Genomic DNA, 18,136 nt, shown 5'->3' with positions numbered 1-18,136 from the left:
GAAGTCCATAACACAGTAAAGTAATGTCAACCTGGATTATTTCTGCAGCACAGATGCAGCTCTAGTCTCAGACTGACTGCTTTGGGGGAATAGGAATCTTCCTTTACCAGCAGACGATAACTGCCGCCACACAGCTCCAGGTGATGCAGCAAACCCTTTGCGTCTTGGTTTCTTCATCATCTTCGTTGCTGCAACAGCAGAAGCGGATCAGGTAAACGCAGATGAGAACTAGGCTGATGGCAAAGCAGAGGCCTGAGATGCTAGCCAGAAACAGCAACGCCTGGAGAGTAAACAGAGAGTTAGAAAAACAAAGTTAAACCATCAAGGGAGCAGTTTATCTTGGGCCCTTGGATTGTCATGATCAAGCAAACAAGATAAATCCATGCTTTTCTATTCAAGCATGGACTGTGAATCTTGCCCTTCCTTTGTCACATTTCTACTCCTCATTAATGTGAGTAACTGCTAGAGAGAGTGCAGGCCGTATAAAAAGTACAGAGCAGTTACACTTTCCACATAGTCGTCTCTTCTTGTTATGTCCCTTCAAATTGTTTCTGATTTGTGGCAACCCTAAGGCAAACCTATTGTGGGAGTTTCCTGACAAGGTTTGTTCAGAGGGGCTTTGTCATTGCCTTCCCATGCGGATGAGAGAGTATGACTTAAATACTGTCAAACGTTTCACAGATAGAAACCAGTACATGTGTGTTAACACCAAAACACACACAAATTTATTAATTAGGAAGAACACAAGAGCTAGAAGAGGCTGCAGCAGTTTGCTTTTGCCAGCATCTACAGGGGAAGGATGAAAAATGGTCCCCATATGCCATGTAGTTGCCCACCGCTGTGCTAGATCATTCATTCCACTTTCCATTGATATACAGATATTGTTCCTGCTGCGCCCTTCCCCATGCTTCCTCCTGCAAATATGTATTGTTAGTCCTGTGAAATAGGCTTCTATTATTCCATAAAACTGTTAGGGCCATCTTTTTCTGCCCTTTTTTTCTTTTTGAAAGGGGTAAAATACTCATGAGGCTAAAAGGCATATCCAGTATAGTTTTGCTATTCCACTACCTGATATTTCTAACTGTCCAGACAAATGAGGGAAACCCCATTCTACAGTTATATTACACCAAATGAAGGTTGTGGTTTATTTGAAGCTGGCTGTCTTTTATATCTGTTCTGTTACTAGCTGCTCCCTTTAGTTTTTTTCCCTGTCAAAATGAAAGGTGAGCTATGAATATCAAAAATGCATAAAGAGGCCTGATTCAGGCAGAGCTTCTAGTCTTTCAGAAAACATGAAAGACTTTCCACTTCAGGAAAACACCAAGTGAATTTTTATGAGCCTGCAGCCTTCTGGAGGTCTTCATATTTGAACGTGATCTTCTGGGATTTGGGGAAGTGATTTTTGAATTACAGTTTTACATTCATTGTGTTTTTATGCTGAAGGTGTTTGTTTATTTTAAGTAAAATCTGAAAGACACATAGAGTCATTTGGTAAAGTGGGATATGAATTAAATGCTATGATTACAACAGTTAACCCAACATCTGCCTATTTATCCTTGCTTCTCTTTTCCTCCCCTTCTTCTGTTGTCTTTTCATGCCAACGTGTCAGTTGTATACGTACTTGCAAATGGTGCTTGGACCTGTACTTGTGTGCTTTGTAAAGCAGTGGCAGAAATTTTGATATTATTTCACCTACCGAATCAGATCTGGTATGGGGCCCAAAATACCCAGTTTTCAAAACTGGAAGTATCTTCAAATCTTATCTACTTTTAAAAACATGTTCTGGCATGGCTCCCAGACTCTCTGTAGTTACTGGTTAGAAAACATTATACATACTGTTAGCTCCTAGGATTACTAGATCTCAGGCCCTCACCTTGAATCTGAGAGCCTAGTCCTTTCCATTCTACAGGCAAGAGGAAAGAATCTCAGGGCAAGAGGACTGTCTTGAAAAGTGTGTGCATGTCTATTTTCCTCATTTGTTATACAGGGTGTTTTTTATTTGAATAGTACACTCTGAGCACCTATGGTTGATGTCCGATGTCTCATGCTTCCTGACACCACCTGAGCCTGCTCTTTTTAACATCAGCCTTGCACTGTGTGAGAGAGAATGTCCATAGGAATGCAAAAATTGGTGGGTGTGGAAATGAAGTGACAAGTTCAGTTTTAACTATGGTCATTGGGGGACAAGGAAGGAGGAAGGATGGTGCCTAAAGCCAAGGTGAGTCAATATCCACATGGATGAGTCTTGGGATGTAGTATGGGAACCAAAAAGAAGACATGAGAGCCCCATGAGGCTGGGTGGTTAGCTAGTAGTTAGTGGCCACTTCGCCATTTACTCTGTTTGGTTCCGTCACTACATCCCAACACTCTTTCATATGGTTATCTACTCACTTTGGCTTTAGGCAACATTCTTTCTCCTGCCTTGTGCCCCAATGACCAACTGAACTTGTCACCTCATCTCCACACCCACAAAATTTTGCATTCCTATGGACATTCTCACACACATAGCGCTTATCTAGATCTTTGCCTGGACTTTCCACTTTACCCCATCCATTTGAGGAAGTAGATTCAAGTCTATAAAAATCTCATGCTTACCAATGTCTCTCTTTCAGTTTTGAGTGCTACAAGTGCTACAAGAACCCTTTGCGTGATGAATTTTGAAGTGTTGGACTTGGTTTTAGAATTTCATTCCACAAATATTGAAGAATAGCACCAACAAAGACTCATCTCGATTACTTTAATTTCCCGCCATCTGCACAAATATCCCCCATCTTTGAGGTTTTAGAGAAGGCAAGAGTGTAGCTATTTGAAAGGGGGCAATAAGGATATAGCCTCCCAAATAAGAATTCTGACTCCCGATGAAATTATCTTTTATTTCCCCAACGTGTAGCATTGGTGAGAATGAAACACTGATAATCATTCACACCTAGAACTCTTATGTTTACTATGTTTGCATTCCCTTGATAACTTCGCCTGGTCCTTTTTATTGGATGCCTAGACTGCATTTCTAAATGCAAGAAATCTGGGGGTTGAAGAAAAAATTCCTGGGGGCTCAGATTTCTTATTTGGGATTAGCAATGCCCTCAATTTGCGTCCTTCATTTTGCCCCAAGAGAAGGTGCATCAGGACCTCAATATATCTTGGCCTTACTCCTCAATTGCAGCAACTTGCACATAGACGAGAATGATAAAACTGTTTTTCTGGGGCTCTCAGTATATCAGGCTACATCTGAATGTTCCTTTCTTGAGAAAACCCTATGAATTTCATGGCGTCAACATTACCCAACGGGCAACTTAAAGGCATGCACACACACACACACACACACACACACACACACACACAGCCCATCCAGATTGCTAATACTACTGCCTGAGGCATCACAACAAGAGCATGGACGGTCTGGAACTGTTTATCTGCCTGATGTGCTCTCCCTCCCCATTCCACAAACGTACAAACAGATTACAGGCAATCTGACAATTCGCCTGAGGCTTAGACACCACAATCTCTGCCCACAGCAGCTGGCATGGCCAGGGGGAATGGTTGGAGGGGCAAGGGAGGGGTCAGTTAGTTATACTCACTGGCCTTTCAAGGCCTGAAAGCATCACCAGTCACGAGAAGAAGGATTCATCCAAGTGTACACAGTCATCCATTTTTTTTGCCATACAAATTTCAGTGCAGACATAACCAGCCTTGATCCAAACACAATCCATCCCTCTACTGAGCTATTGCCATCCATCTATTCTCCCCAAAGCCTCATCACCCAATTCATAACACAGCCCACACTCAGTCTCATGCCTGCTATGCTCATTTTTCTAACCACTCTGCCATTTGTTCCTGCAATCTTTCTCCCATTTTCAATTCATACTAAGGTACAGTTACTGCACAAAGGTACTCTAAGGTAAAATTACATCACCAAAGAAAGAAGAAAAAAGTGGGCAGGGACCTGCACAAAATTCATACACGCCAAATACATCTGTCAATGTATGCCTGGAAATACGTAAGAACTACGGTTTAAATGATGGGTGACCAGTGTGCCGCTCAGTCTGTTGCAAATTATTGATGGACATCCTCAAGTACTGCCATGTTTCTTTTAATGCCTTAAATGGAACTTGGCCTGGACAGATAGCCTTCGGATAGAGGACACATCCTGCTCTCTGTAAAGTAGGCCACAAGGCTACCCTAATTCACAGCCATCCAGCTCACATCTATGGATCCAAATAGACATAATAGTAAGTACCATTAGCAACCATATCAAGTTTTTTTTGGGGGGGGGGTCCCTAATTATTTGTCAGTGTGCTCCCTCCCAACTTTTGTTGGCCTCACAGGGGAAGTTTAACTCTATGATGGCTAATGACTTCCATATCCCTGGGATGATGACTCAACTCTGGGTTTAAGTGAGAACTTTAAAGAAGGTATTCAAAGTGCTGACCCCAATCCCTAAACAGGCGAAGTGCCTTTCGTAGACGCTTTAAAGTTGTGTGGAAGGACAGGGTTGTGGTGGTGATCTAGTAGGTAATACAGACAGAGAGAAAATAAGGAAGAGACAAGAATGCCCCTGAGAATGTGCAAAGAGCTCTCCCCTCAGCCTCACTGGCTCACTACACCCAGCTCCCTCTCAACTGGGGCAAGTGGAAAGACTTTCAGATCACAAACAGGTATGCCTCTGAGAATCTATAGAGAACTTTCTCTTGAGCAGCAATGGCTGCCTACACCCAGCTTCCTCCAATGGAGTACGAAACAGCTTTCAGATCAGAGATTAGCATGCCTCTGAGGATGTGCAGAGAGCTTTCTCTGCAGTCACACTGGCTACCATCACCCAGCCCCTTCTCTTCTGGAATGAAGGCTTTCAGATGAGAAACCAGATTGTCTCTGGGAATGTGCAAAGAGCTTTCCCCTCATCAGCACTGGCTAGGCTGACTCCTTCCCATCTGGGGTCAGGGAAGGGCTTTCAGAGCAGAGGCAAGCTTTGAGTTCCAGCTGCTGAGAAGGATGGAGGAGCAGGCAGAGAGCAGAGAGAGAGAGAGAGAGAGAGAGAGAGAGAGAGAGCGATAAGAAGGATAGAAACAGAACGATGGAGAGATAAACATGCATCTCTGTGTTTTGCCTGTTCTTTGAGGCTCTTTCAGGCCCATTCTGCCCCCCTCACATACACAACACACCACATACACACAGAGCAAATTGGATCAGCTGCAGCTGTGAGGCTCAGCCTGACCTACATATTGGCCTGGCAAGCGCTCGCCTCTGCTTTGGAGCTGCCAGTGGGATCTGATGCCCCAAACTCCCACCCCCTCACCCACCAGGCAGTGTCTGCATCCCCTCCAGTGCGGACGGCATCTGTCAATGGAGGAATTCATGTCACAGAATGGGCCTCCTCCAAAGGCTTTTTCCACCGGTGAACCCCAGCTAAGAAATCTATCGTGGAAAAGGAGGCATCTGCACTGTAAAAATAAGGTAGTGTCACACCACTTTAACTGCCACGGCTTCATCCTACAGAAACCTGGGATTTGCAGTTTGGTGAAGCACCAGCACTTCTGGGCTGAGAAGGCTACAGACCTTTGCTGTTGTTGTTGTCCTGTGCTTTCAAGTCATTTCCAACATGGCAACCCTAAGGTGAACCTATCATAGGGTTTTCTTGTGGTGTGGTGTAATGACCCTGTCCAAAGTCATTACACCACACTGATTCTAACGATTCCCAAAGTTTGGTTCTCCAGATGTTTTGGACAACAGCTCCCAGAATTGCCGACTGTTGACTAAGCTGGCTAGGGCTTCTGGGAGTTGAAATTCAAAACACCTGGAGGACCAAACTTGGGAACCACTGACAGAAGTACAGTTGACCCTCCACATTTGCAGCTTTGACTTTTTCGGATTTGATTATTTGCAGTTTTGATAAATATGTTATCTCTAGGAATTTCTAGGTCTTTCAACACATCTCTGCCAGATGTTGACCACAGAGTTGTGCTGCAGAACATAGGAGTTCCCAGAGAAAAGACTTCTCTAGGCATCTGTAGGTCTTCCAGCATGTCAAAAAGACTGCCAGGATATTTGGATTTGTCTCCACAACAATGATGCCTGAAAACAAAATGAAACAAAGTTAAGATTATTTAAGGTGAATTACCACCCTGTTCATGTTGGCCTAGAGCATCCTTTCCCATTGCTGGCTGGGGGTAATAGGAATTGTAGTGTTAAACTAAAACACATCTGAGATCATTCAGTTTGGAAGGCCTAGCTTAGAAGTACCAGATCACAACTCAAACATTCCTTCTTCTCAAAGTCAATTCCATGAAATGCTTTTAAAAACCCACAAGACACCTGTATCTATGATAACTTAAATCCCATTTCTCCCCTGGCTAGTATTCTTGTTCATCGTCCCTATCCCCCTAGTTTTAGCCACTTAGAAAACTGCCTTATGTCAACTCAGAGCTTGGTTCCATCTAGCTCCATAGTGTCTATACTGGCTTCAAGATGTCACATAAGATTCTTTCCCAAGAACCAAACATGAGACCTTTTGCATGTTCTCTAGCCCTTTCACAGGTGATGTCAGCAGAGAGTGACTATCTTGGGTTGAGACATTTAAAAAGGGAGATTGGTGGGTTGTGATGTGGAAATTCTCCCTAGTTTAGTTTTACATCCTAGTACTGAAGCCACAGTGCCAAACTGAGACCACAGCCTATGGCAAATAGATCCCATGCTTGTGCCCTGAAGATTCAAATCAGAGGTCGCCCTAATATTAGGTAATAGATGAGAAGTGGGGAACCATGTGGCCTTCCAGATGTTGTTAAAATGCAACTCTTAGAATTCCTCATCATTGTCTAGAGTTGCTGGGATTTGCAGTCCAACAACACCCATAGGGCTGCATGATTCCCATCCTTGCAGTTAGACACTAGGATATAGCAGCAAGGGATTGGAGTTCACTCCAAGTAGATTTTTCTGACATGTGATCAGTTTATCTTAATATAAAACCCTATTTCATGATCACATCTTACATGTTCTCTCTTTTCCCTTCTTTCTTTCACTCCCTTTTCAACTTTTTTTTCAAATCCACCAACACCACCAATACAAATGGAAAACTCAGATTTTGAAGAAGAGAGCTGTGTGCCATAAACCTCCTAAACTAGTCCACAACCACTTTCAGACATGATGGAGTATGTTCTCTCATCATCCCTGTTGAAGAACAGTTCAGCCAGCTTTTGCAGATGGAATGAGAGGGGACATCGTCTTGTTTTTGTTTTGTTTTTTTGCCATATATAAAATGTCTTGGTATATCCTTGAAGCTGAAAACACAGCCACATAGCCCAAAAAAACCACAAAAGACTATGGATGCCAGCTATGAAAGCATTCAACTTCACAAACAGAGGGATTGATATTCAACACTCACTAGCCTAACTGTGATCCATGCTTGCGAATGAAGAAAAAGAGAATGATGAAAAAAAGGGGGAAGGGGGGGGGGGGGGGGTGTGTGAGAGAGAGAGATGGATGGATACATAGATCAATGAATGGAAGGTAAATTCATCAGTATATGGTGTAAATATACAAAACTGTTACTAATGAGTTTTTAAAAGCCTGGACAGGGTAAAAACTGTGGCCACAAAGTTAAAGAACAAAATGGGAGTAGGATGAAGAAAACTATGTCTCTTCCCCCTCTCTTCCCTAGACTGGCTGAATACACAGATCCCCTGACACTCATTAATCTGGCTAATTTGAGCTGTTTGTTTTTAAAAGCACTTTCAATATTTGAATCTCCTAATCCCAAAGCCAAATCTCTGGGCCATTTCATTGTCATCAATGGGGCTCGATCCCCATTTAGTAAAAACCACTGTGGACTTACATAACAAAAGGTGGAACAGAGTGGTGTGTCTGTGTGTGTGCCTTTTGTACACTTCAAGTTTCCCATGGGTTGCACCCTTCATGTCTGTCTAGCACTGGTTCATTTAAGGACAGAAAATACCCAGTGTGTGCCCCAGTTATGGGAGGATTCAAACATCCCTTTTGGTGGCAGTGCTGTGTTCTCCCAGCCATGAAAACTATTTAGTTAATGCTGGCAGTCCCAAGTATTTGTGATAAACTGTCAATACAGAAGAGTTAGAGTCAGAAGTTCCAATTTGTCTGTCTTCTGGGCAGAAAGGGTTCTTGTGAGAAGCATCTATTAATTCCTTTTGCATTCTGCAATCTGCACATTTATGTGTCTGTTGTGAACCTAGTCAATACATCTCCCACTATCATCTGAAAATCTATCACTACCAAAGAATCTTTACACACACACTCTCTCAGGCTGTAGTATTATATGTTGTTACACATAACCCAAACTCTAACCACAATTTGTTGTAACTGCAACAAAAAGTTGCAACACAAGAGTACTCCTGTTCAGGATAATCCATCCCAATCCCATTTCTCCTGGTTTTCCACATCCCTCCAAGCAACTGTCTGGCAGTATTTCAAAGCCACTGAGCATGCTGAATGTTCACTGGACTCTTTGGGGATTCGTCTGTCAACCTTTTCCTTTAAGGTGTAGTTTTGAATTGTTTTAATACTGTGATTAGCTTGATTCCATTTTAATGTTCACTTTTTGTATGTTTTTAGCTGTACTCTTTTTTTAAAAAATGTAAGCCACTGTGAGACCCAATTTTGGGAGAAAGGCCAGATACAAATAACTATAACACAATAACAAAGGTGGGATACAAATAACTATAACAGCAGCAACAACAGTGGTCATGCCTGGTGATTTCTGAACCCTATCCTTCAAATAAATCCAACATCTTGAGTAGATTTTTTTAAATCTCATGGTATAAACCATGTGGATTCATGGTTCTACTAATACATAAGCTTCCACCTACCAATGTTCTTCTCTTCTGGATGCCATCCCCGAAATCAGTGGTTCCCAACCTTTGGAACTCCATTTGTTTTGGACTTCAGATCCCAGAAACCCCAGCTAACTTGGCCAATAGTCAGGAATGATGGAAACTGAAGTCCAAAACATCTGGAGGACCACAGATTGGGAACGACTCCCCTAAATGATTTTTGTACTTCTTCGAAATCTGGGGGTTTCTCCAGCCTTGCTAAAACCTTCCTTTCCCGGGCAGTGTCATTTTGTGGATGCCTCTCACAGCCTGAACAGTGGAAAAAAGAAAGTGTGATGGCAACTGTGGCTGTGGGGACAGCCATTCTGAAGAGCGCAAGAAGGTTTTACATCAAGTGGAATACTGTATGTGCATGGGAAATGAAAGTATTCCTGCAGTCATAATCAATATTCGGAATAAAAACAGCATGAAATGCACTTTTGATTTCAAGCAATCTTCATAGCCATGAATAGGAAAGAAAGAGGTAAAGATGAGAACCAGGGGAAGCAGTCTATGAAATGTTGCATGGGAGAATAGCCAATGGTAGAAAAAAGCCAAAGATGAGTCTAGTCAGATTGCCCACCAGATTATTTTTCCTTCCTTTTAATGCCCATCTGTGCGGCCGTAAATACACATGTTCAAGTTCAGATGCCTTAAATGTTTTCAGTATTTATTTTTTGTTATTCCATTCCCAACTATGAATGTATCGTGATTTTAAAAAATCAGCTATCTAGAAAACCTGGAGGACTCAGTCAAATAAAATGGTCCATACTGAGGCTGCTGAATCTGTTGATGCCACTGTTAAATAAGTATGCACAGTATCATCACTAGGGTTGCCGTCACATGGTGTGGGAACTCATGGTGTAACTCCCCACCACTGACCTCCTCCCATAGCACACCATACAGAATCCTTAGTAATGTTTGTACTGAAGTTACTCATACATCATAATTCCCATATATCAGGGAATGTAATGGTAGTAGTTGTGACATAAATAACTAGCAAAATGAAATTACAATAGCATACACACAGGCTAAATGTATTTACACATACAGTACATAGTTTCATGTGATTAAAGTGAAAAACTGGCGAGATACGTTTATACAGAAATTTTTTAAAGAATTTAAAAATTTGTTTTATAAATATATATATTTGAGTGGCCAATCCAGTTTTAACAATAGTCGTTGGTGGTTCCTATTAGTCTTTTAAAGGAGCCAATGTGCAATAGTGGTTTGAATGCTAGACTATGGCTCTGGCGACCAGTGTTCGAATCCCCACTTCACCATGTAAACCCAAGAGTGATGAACTGGGGGCCCAGAAGCTGCTGCAGAATGGCAAGTAATGACACTGACCTTGGCTGGTGCCAATGCTGAAGTGTTTGTAAGGGATAAGCAAAAGGGTGCAGCCACACATTGGCAAGACCACAAAGTGGTACAAATGAAGGGAGCAAGAACTCATCACAGATCAACAGTAAAACAGCAAGGAGGAGTCCAGGGCTGTGAGAATGTACTGGGATAAAGAGCTATATAAAAGATAAATTATTTACACTGTGCTGAGTTTTCACATCCCCATCTTTAAAAGGATTTGCAAAGAAAAGAGGGTTTTTTTTTTGAATGAACTGTTTAAAAAAAGACTCATGGCACAAGAGAAATAAAAGAGTGAAGATCTGTCTGCACTGCATTTCTAAAAAGAATGTTATGAAGGGATGGAAAGGCTGTAACCGTCCTCCATTTGATGTGACCAGAAAACCCTTTAATTGAATAAAGTGGGAGAGATTTGCATGCCATTACTCAATCAGCATGCTTCACATTGGCTTCCAAGTCTAAGTGTGTGTGTGTGTGTGTGTGTGTGTGTGTGTGTGTGTGTGTGTTTTACAAAAATCACTTGAGATGCCTTTTCAGGAAATCAAACAGGGAAAGGAAAGGAAGGATTTGGTGATGGGACCTGCACGCTGTGAAGAAACTCAGTGTTGTGTGTATTTATATGGTGAAGATCTATTTGTGTCCTAAATATGGACTCCCCTCCTGTACCTTAAATGGTACAGTCGACAATTCTACCATTTTAGGTTGCTATCCTATGCACACCCATTTTCAAGTGAGGCTGTCTTATTAATTTACACATCCAAAAGAATGAGACAGTAACAATCTGAGGTAGCAGAATAAGCTATATTACTTCAAGCTGCAAATGAAATAGGTCAGGTTCTCCTATGTGCAAAAACTTTCAGCAGACAGAATACTAGCACAATAGGACCCAGTGCAAGGAGAAAGGAGAAACAGATATTGTAATGATTTGAGTGTTGGACTATAACTCTGGAGACTACTCAACCATGGAAATCCAGTGGGTGACTTTGGGCAAGTCATATTCTCTCAGCCTCAGAGGAAGACAAAGGCAAAAACCCCTCTGAACAAATCTTGCCAAGAAAACCCCATGATAGGTTTGCCTTGTTGTTGTTGCTGCTGTGTGCCTTCAAGTCTTTTCTGACTTATGAGAACCCTAAGGCAAACCTATCATGGGGGTTTCTTGGCAAGATTTGTTCAGAGGCTGAGGGAGTGTGATTTTCCCAGGGTCACCCACTGGGTTTCATGGCCAAGATGGGAATCGAACCCTGGTCTCTAGAATTGTAGTCCAACGCTCAGATCACTACAGCACATTGTTTGCCTTAGGGTCTCCATATATCAGAAGTGACTTGAAGGAACACAACAACAACAAACCAGGAGAAAGGTGGCAAATGAATAAATAGGAAATTGAATTCTCTCTCTGATTTGGCTGCTTTCATAAAGGTGAGCAACAGGTGCCACTGTCTGTAGTCCAAAACTGTAAAGTCCACTCTAGCAGCAGGATTTTTACCACCTTGTTTTTTTGGCATGTGTACCAGAACAGTCCTCACACTGAAGACAGTGCAGTGAACAATGCAGGGCTGGCCCTACTATTGGGCAAAATGAGTCAACTGCCTCAAGTAACTGATGCTGGGTGTGTGTGTGTGTGTGTGTGTGTGTGTAACAGTGGTAACCAGGTGGCTTCTGTGCACATAACAGAAATCTTGTACAGAATGGGTTCTGGATGCAACTTTTGTCCTTTGGCTCAGGCAGCAAAATGTCTTAGGACAACTCCATACAGTAATTTGTTGATTGACGCTGAAGCTTTTCTTGCCAAGTGGACCTGAACATGTTTGTGATGGTCTCCTGAGAACTGCCCATTCCCATCACGACAGCTCCCTGAACAAACCATGCACCCTCACATGTGGCATCCACAGTGTTGTGTGTCAAGAGGACTTTTCCCTCCAGAGACTTTCAAGTGTTTAATAAATATGTTTATCTGCCACTGTATGAAAAAAACCCTGTTATATTTGATTTAAGAAATAAGTGGCAAATCTTCTGCATAGCCGGCATTACACATACATAATGGTCACACTTTCAACATTATATTTATAACCAAAAATAATAAGCACTTTCTACAGAGTAATAGGAAGGTTCAGTAGAAAACCACATCTATTCGTTACAAACTGCATCAGCCTTCCATACTGTCTGGTCCCCTACAGTCCATCTAACAATGTCTCCAACTCTTGCCATTTGGGAAGCAGATCTAATTGGTCTGTGGTGCAGTGATCACACTGAGAGCATAACTTGGGGAAGAGCAGCAACATGATTTGATGAAGTCACGGCAAAGAAAAACAACTATCATTGTTGTATGATGAATACAGAACAAATGAGATCCATTATCACATCAAAATAGACCAAAGGGTATAGAGCAGACCAGTACTGTATAGTGTAGAGGGCTGGGAATATAGGAAATCCAAGTTCAAATCCCTATTCGGACATGAAAGTTGCTGTGTGACTTTAGCTAGATCTACCCAACAGAGTTGTTGTGTGGGTAATATGGAGAGGAAAGGCACATAAACCAGTGCTACTCAGAGTGGAGGTCCATGGACCAGAACTGATTCTCCAGTTGTCTGCTGCTAGTCCATGGCACTTTTGTAGGAATGAAAGCAACAGCTTTAACCAATGGGAACAAATATGGCACCAGTCCCTGGCACATAGAAAAAATAATTGCTGGTCCCTTACACCAAGCAGCCTGAACAGCACTGACGTACACCATCTTGAGCTCACTGGAGAATGCATGTAATGAATAAAATCAATCCATCCATTTCTGGTCGGTGGAACTGGATAATGAATGAATAAGTCTGGTTTCTCCAACAATTGCTCACTTTGTTGTTTTAAAGCATTGTTTAATGCACCATTGGAGAAACAAAGCTGAGTGAACTGGGCTGTGAATGTAACTCAGCCTACCTTTTCTGAAGATGGGATGAGGACCCTCTAGAGAAGAATTGAGTCAATCTCTTCTCATTAAGGTTCTTCAACTTATTTTCATTTATTTATTTATTATTATGGTATTTATACCCCGCCCTTCAGCCCTAAAGGCTATCAGAGCGGCTATCAGTCCAATTTTTCAACTCATGATAACTGAATCTTCCCTCCCTCACCTTCAGTATCTTAATATTCAGTGTGAAAGCACCAGATCTTCAATATATCCAGAATAATACACTATACTTTCTCCTGTATTGTCCAAATCACATGTTGGATAGTTCCACAGGTTAACATTTTACTAATAAAGAAGAAAAGGAATTACTGTCAGAGGGGGATCAGTGGCCACACTGTATACATGCTTGCTATAGTGCCTAAACTATCATTTGGTAAAATGTGGAATAGATCCCTTGTCAGTTTGGGTTAGGAGTGCATTCATTCTTGCCTTCAATAAAAATAGAGTATCTTATCTGTCCCCTTATTATCAAAAATTCAATACCAGCTGGATGACAACAGGTAAAGAAATCAGGAGAAGTGAATGAAGATGGAGCTAGAGATTATAGAGAAAGCCAAAGCATGATGTTGACCATGACCTATGTTTATAATCCAGAAAACATATCCAGGGGTAGCCATGTTGGAAGTAGTATAGCAAAGTGCATTTTTGTTGGCCCAGTAAAGGTATCACTGCTTTGTGGATTTTCAATTATACTATACTTTGCTGTGTTTATGGTGTAATCTTTAATTGCACAGACCAGAACTGGTGTATTTGGGGCAAGCAAAAGCTTATTGGAGAGCATGTGCTCTCTAAATGGAAGAAGCTAGGTTCAGTCCGTACAGCATCTCCAGGACCCGATTTTTTGCCTCCAATTGGAATAGATAAAATCCAAACAGAGGGTCTGGTATCAGCCATTTCCCATGTTCCTAAATTCAGAGACGTGTTGATTATGAAGATGCTAGAGACTGAGAAATACAAACTCTGCCTTCAGGGAGGGATAAACAGGATTGTAAACACAGATGCTAGACAGCCACATAAAGCAGGAGTGGGCAACATGTGGCCCTCCAGATGTTGCGAGATTGCAACTCCCATCTGCCTTAGACAGCATCAGCAGTGGTGAAGGGCAAGGAGAGTTGCAACCCAACAACATCTGGAGGGTCACACATCGACCACATCTGCTGTCAGGAGTGCTAGAGCAGATTCACAGTGTACACCCTCAGTTTGTCCCTAGCTGCACTGCACACTTCTGTGTTCATGGGGAGGGAGAGAGAGGAGAGAGAGAACAAGAGAGAGAAATGTAACATGGATTAACCCAAGAAAGATATGGCTGACAACATTCATTTCCTACGATCTCAGCAGCGCCCTTTTTTCCTGCCAGGGGCTCTCTCTGTGCCCAGCAGTTCATTTGTATGTTAAATGCCTCCACATGAGTGTGATCACCCCTGGGCTGTGTGCAGAAGAGAAGTCCGAAGGTGAGTCACCCCATTGCCAACCCTGTAAACTCCGAGAGGATGCAGAGTGTGATCCAACATGACAGGGGCTACGACATCCGAATCCCTTCACAGCTGAGCCTCCCTCCATGAATGTAACCTCAACAGACACCACCTGGCTCTTCTCAACGCCTCCTTGACTCCAGAGCAAGAACATCTTTGCACAGTGGTGCTGCTCTGAACTCTTTAGCACTGGCTCCCTCCACCTGCTTCCTCCTGGCTCAGCTCATTCTCTTTCTTTTTCACTCTGACCGCCTGCATTTCCATCCCCATCTCTCAATCTTTCAATCTGGTCCTCCATCTTTCCCAGTGCACCCTGTTCAGTTTTGTCTTCCTCCCTGAATCTCCTTCCCTCCTCCTTTCCCTCCTTCTATTCCTCTGTGGCCTCCAGTTCCCCACCTCTTCTTCCTCTCCTGCTTTTCTCCAAGTACAGTCAGCCCTCCGTATCCACAGATTCAACCATCCATAGCTTGGGAAAACATTTTTTAAAAATCTAAATTCCAAAAAAGCAAACCTTGATTTTGCCACTTCGTAGAAGGCACACCATTTTACTAACTAGGCCACTGTATTTAATGGGGCTTGAGGATCCACGGATTTTGGTATCCACAGTGGTCCTGGGACCAAACCCCAACAGATAAAAAGGGCCCACTATACCTCTTCTCTCCTTTTCTTTCCCCATCCATCCCCTCTTTAATTTTCTTTCTCACCCACTCTCCCTCTCTTGCATTACTCCCTTCCCTCCTTTCCCATTCTGCCTTTCTTTCTCAGTAGATCCTCCTATCCTCCCATCTCCATCCCGATCTTGGCTTCTTTGGACTATCATTTTCTCCCTCCCTCTGCCTGAATTTCACATTCCTTCTCTGATTTTCTTCTCCTCTATTTTTCCTTCCTACCAGCCGTAAAGAGACCTTGTAGCACCTTTGAGGCTAAGGGTGCATCCGCACTGCAAAAATAATCTGGTTTGACATCGCTTTAACTGCCATGGCTCAGAGTGCTAGAATTCTGGGAATTGTAGGTTGTTGTGTCACCAGAGCAAAGTTATACTGTATATACTATATACTCATATACTTATACAGTAGGCCCTTGTTATCTGTTGGGGTTTGGTTCCAGAACCCCTGTGGATACCAAAATCTGTGGATGCTCAAGTCCCATTAAATACAATGGCATAGTAAAATAGTGTCCCTTATATAAAATGGCAAAATAAAGGCTTGCTATTTGGAATGTATCCTTTTTTTAAAGAAATTTTCAAGCCGTGGATGCTTGAATCTGTGGATAAAAAATCTGTGGATAAGGAGGGCCGAGTGTATATAGTAGACTCATACTATACTATATACTTGTATGCAAAGGGATCTTGTAGTACCTTGTAGCAAAGCTCTGGCGCCACAACAAACTAACATTCACAGAATTCCATCACACTGAGCCATGGCAATTCAAGTGGTACCAAACTGGATTATTTCTGCAGTGCAGATGCAGCCAAACTGAAATAAAGATGCTGGGCAGCGTGAGCTTTCATAGTCTTCAGTCTACTTCCTCATATGCATTTAGTGGAGTGGAAAGCCCAGGGACAGACCTATAGAAGTCATTTGTCTGTGAGAACTATCAATTCAAATCCAAAAGCTTGTGGGTATGGGAATGGAAGTGGCCAGTCCAGGTTTAACCATGGTAGTTCCTACCAGTTTAAGACAGTCAATGTGGCATAGCGGTTTGAGCGTTGGACTATGACCATAGAGACCAGGGTTCAAATGCCCGCTTGGCCATGTCCAGCGTACTGGCTGACCTTGGGCAAGCCATACTCTCTCAGCCTCAGAGGGCGGCCATGGCAAACCCCCTCCGAAGAAACCTCTTAGCATGGTGGAGTCTCCTTGGAGGTCTTTAAGCCATCTGTCGGGGATGCTTTGATTGTGAGTTCCTGCATGGCGATTGTGAGTTCCTGCAGGGATGGCCCTTGGGGTCTCTTCCAACCCTATGATTCTATGAAACCTTGCGGTAGGTATCTTCGCCCCAAGCCAGCCATGTCTTGGAGGCGCAGAACAAACAACCAAAAACCAGTCTCCAGCTCTCTTGACTGCTCCCTCACCCAGATCTTGGTCCCTGGGTTATGTCCCTTTGAAATCTAGGTAACCCCAGCCCTTCTCCTCCTTTCTATATTGTCTATACTGTCTATATTTTAGTATAGTATAGTTGGGGGGAGAGAAGTAATATCACACATTTTAATACATGTTATACATTGTCTTTTATTTGATACCATACGCCGGCGGCATATAAATTATAATTATTATTATTTCCCCAGCATCTCTCGTTCCCTCTTTCTTCAGTGCCACTCCATCCATCCCTCCATCCCTCTTCTTTCCAAGCATCCTTCTTCCTCCATCCCTTGCTCCTTCCCAAAGACCCCCACTCCTCGCCCCCATTTCCCTTGCTTCCCTTCCCACCCTGATGCCCAGCCATGCCCCGCTTTGCCCAAGGGGCCACTCACCTGCTGGTAGCCCCACTCCTCTGGGGCAAACTGGCTCCCCAGGGGCTCAAACTGGAAGTTGACGTGGGGCGCCTGGTGCAGGAGGAAGGTCCACCAGGAGGCTCGGTAGCCCTGCGGCGGCGGGGAACTTGCCATGGCTCCGACCCAGGGGCAGCCCAGCGCCGCCGATCACCGGGCAGGACGCCGGCTGCCCATGCCTGCCCCAAAGGGATGGAGGGATGGAGGTGGCTAGGAGCAGGCAGCGCTGCTCAGCATCAGCCAGCGCTCTCAGCCCCAGAGGACCAGGGCCAGGCGAGAAGGAGGAGAAGAAGGGCACAGCGACACCTAGCGCCCGCCTCTGGCACGGCGGCTCCGCTTGCAAGCCACTCTGGCCTCGCCTCTGCCTTTCGCACAGAGAGACCCAGGGCGCCCCCCAGTGGAGGCAGCCCTCCAGGCAAGGGTCCGCATGTATATACAGTACTGTATATATATGTGTGTGTGTGTGTGTGTGTGTGTGTGTGTGTACACACGTATTTAGTGGTGTGTGTGCATGTATGTATGCATGCAACTTTATATATATGTTATTGTACATATAAATGTATGCATGTATGAATCTTTTTATATATGTGTGTGCATCTGCATATATGTATGCATGTATGTATCTTTATGTGTGTGCACATATACATATGCATGCATGTGTGTCTATGTATGTGTATTTATGTGTGTATGTACATATATGTATGCATGTATGTGTGTCTATGTATGTGTATATATAGGTATGCATGTATGTATCTTTATACGTGTGTGTGTTCATATACGTATGCATGTATGTGTGTCTGTATATGTATACCTGTGTGCATATATACATACATGTATGTGTATATGTGTGTGTGTATATATATACATGTATGCATGCATGTATCTTTATATATGTGTGTGTGCATATACATATGCATGGATGAATCTTTTTATATGTGTGTATGTGTATATATGTGTGTGCATCTACATATATATATATATATATATGCATGTGTGTATCTTTATGTGTGTGTGTGTATATACG

General features: G+C 43.1%; 1 protein-coding gene across 1 annotated transcript in view; it reads right to left on the bottom strand.

Moving 5' to 3' along the window:
- TTYH1 (tweety family member 1) overlaps nucleotides 1-17,378 on the bottom strand; it is a 70,328-nt gene extending 52,950 nt beyond the window's left edge. The window contains 2 exon segments of the mRNA XM_042476835.1: nucleotides 108-280; nucleotides 17,095-17,378. Of these exon segments, the coding sequence (XP_042332769.1) occupies nucleotides 108-280; nucleotides 17,095-17,229 (308 nt within the window). The 5' untranslated portion in view covers nucleotides 17,230-17,378.
- Between the last annotated feature and the right edge of the window lie 758 nt (nucleotides 17,379-18,136).

Source organism: Sceloporus undulatus, chromosome 6, assembly GCF_019175285.1.
Source record: "Sceloporus undulatus isolate JIND9_A2432 ecotype Alabama chromosome 6, SceUnd_v1.1, whole genome shotgun sequence".
NCBI classification, from domain to species: domain Eukaryota; kingdom Metazoa; phylum Chordata; class Lepidosauria; order Squamata; family Phrynosomatidae; genus Sceloporus; species Sceloporus undulatus.
The sequence above is the reverse complement of the archived record's forward strand: the minus strand, read 5'-3'. Positions and strand labels throughout refer to the sequence as shown.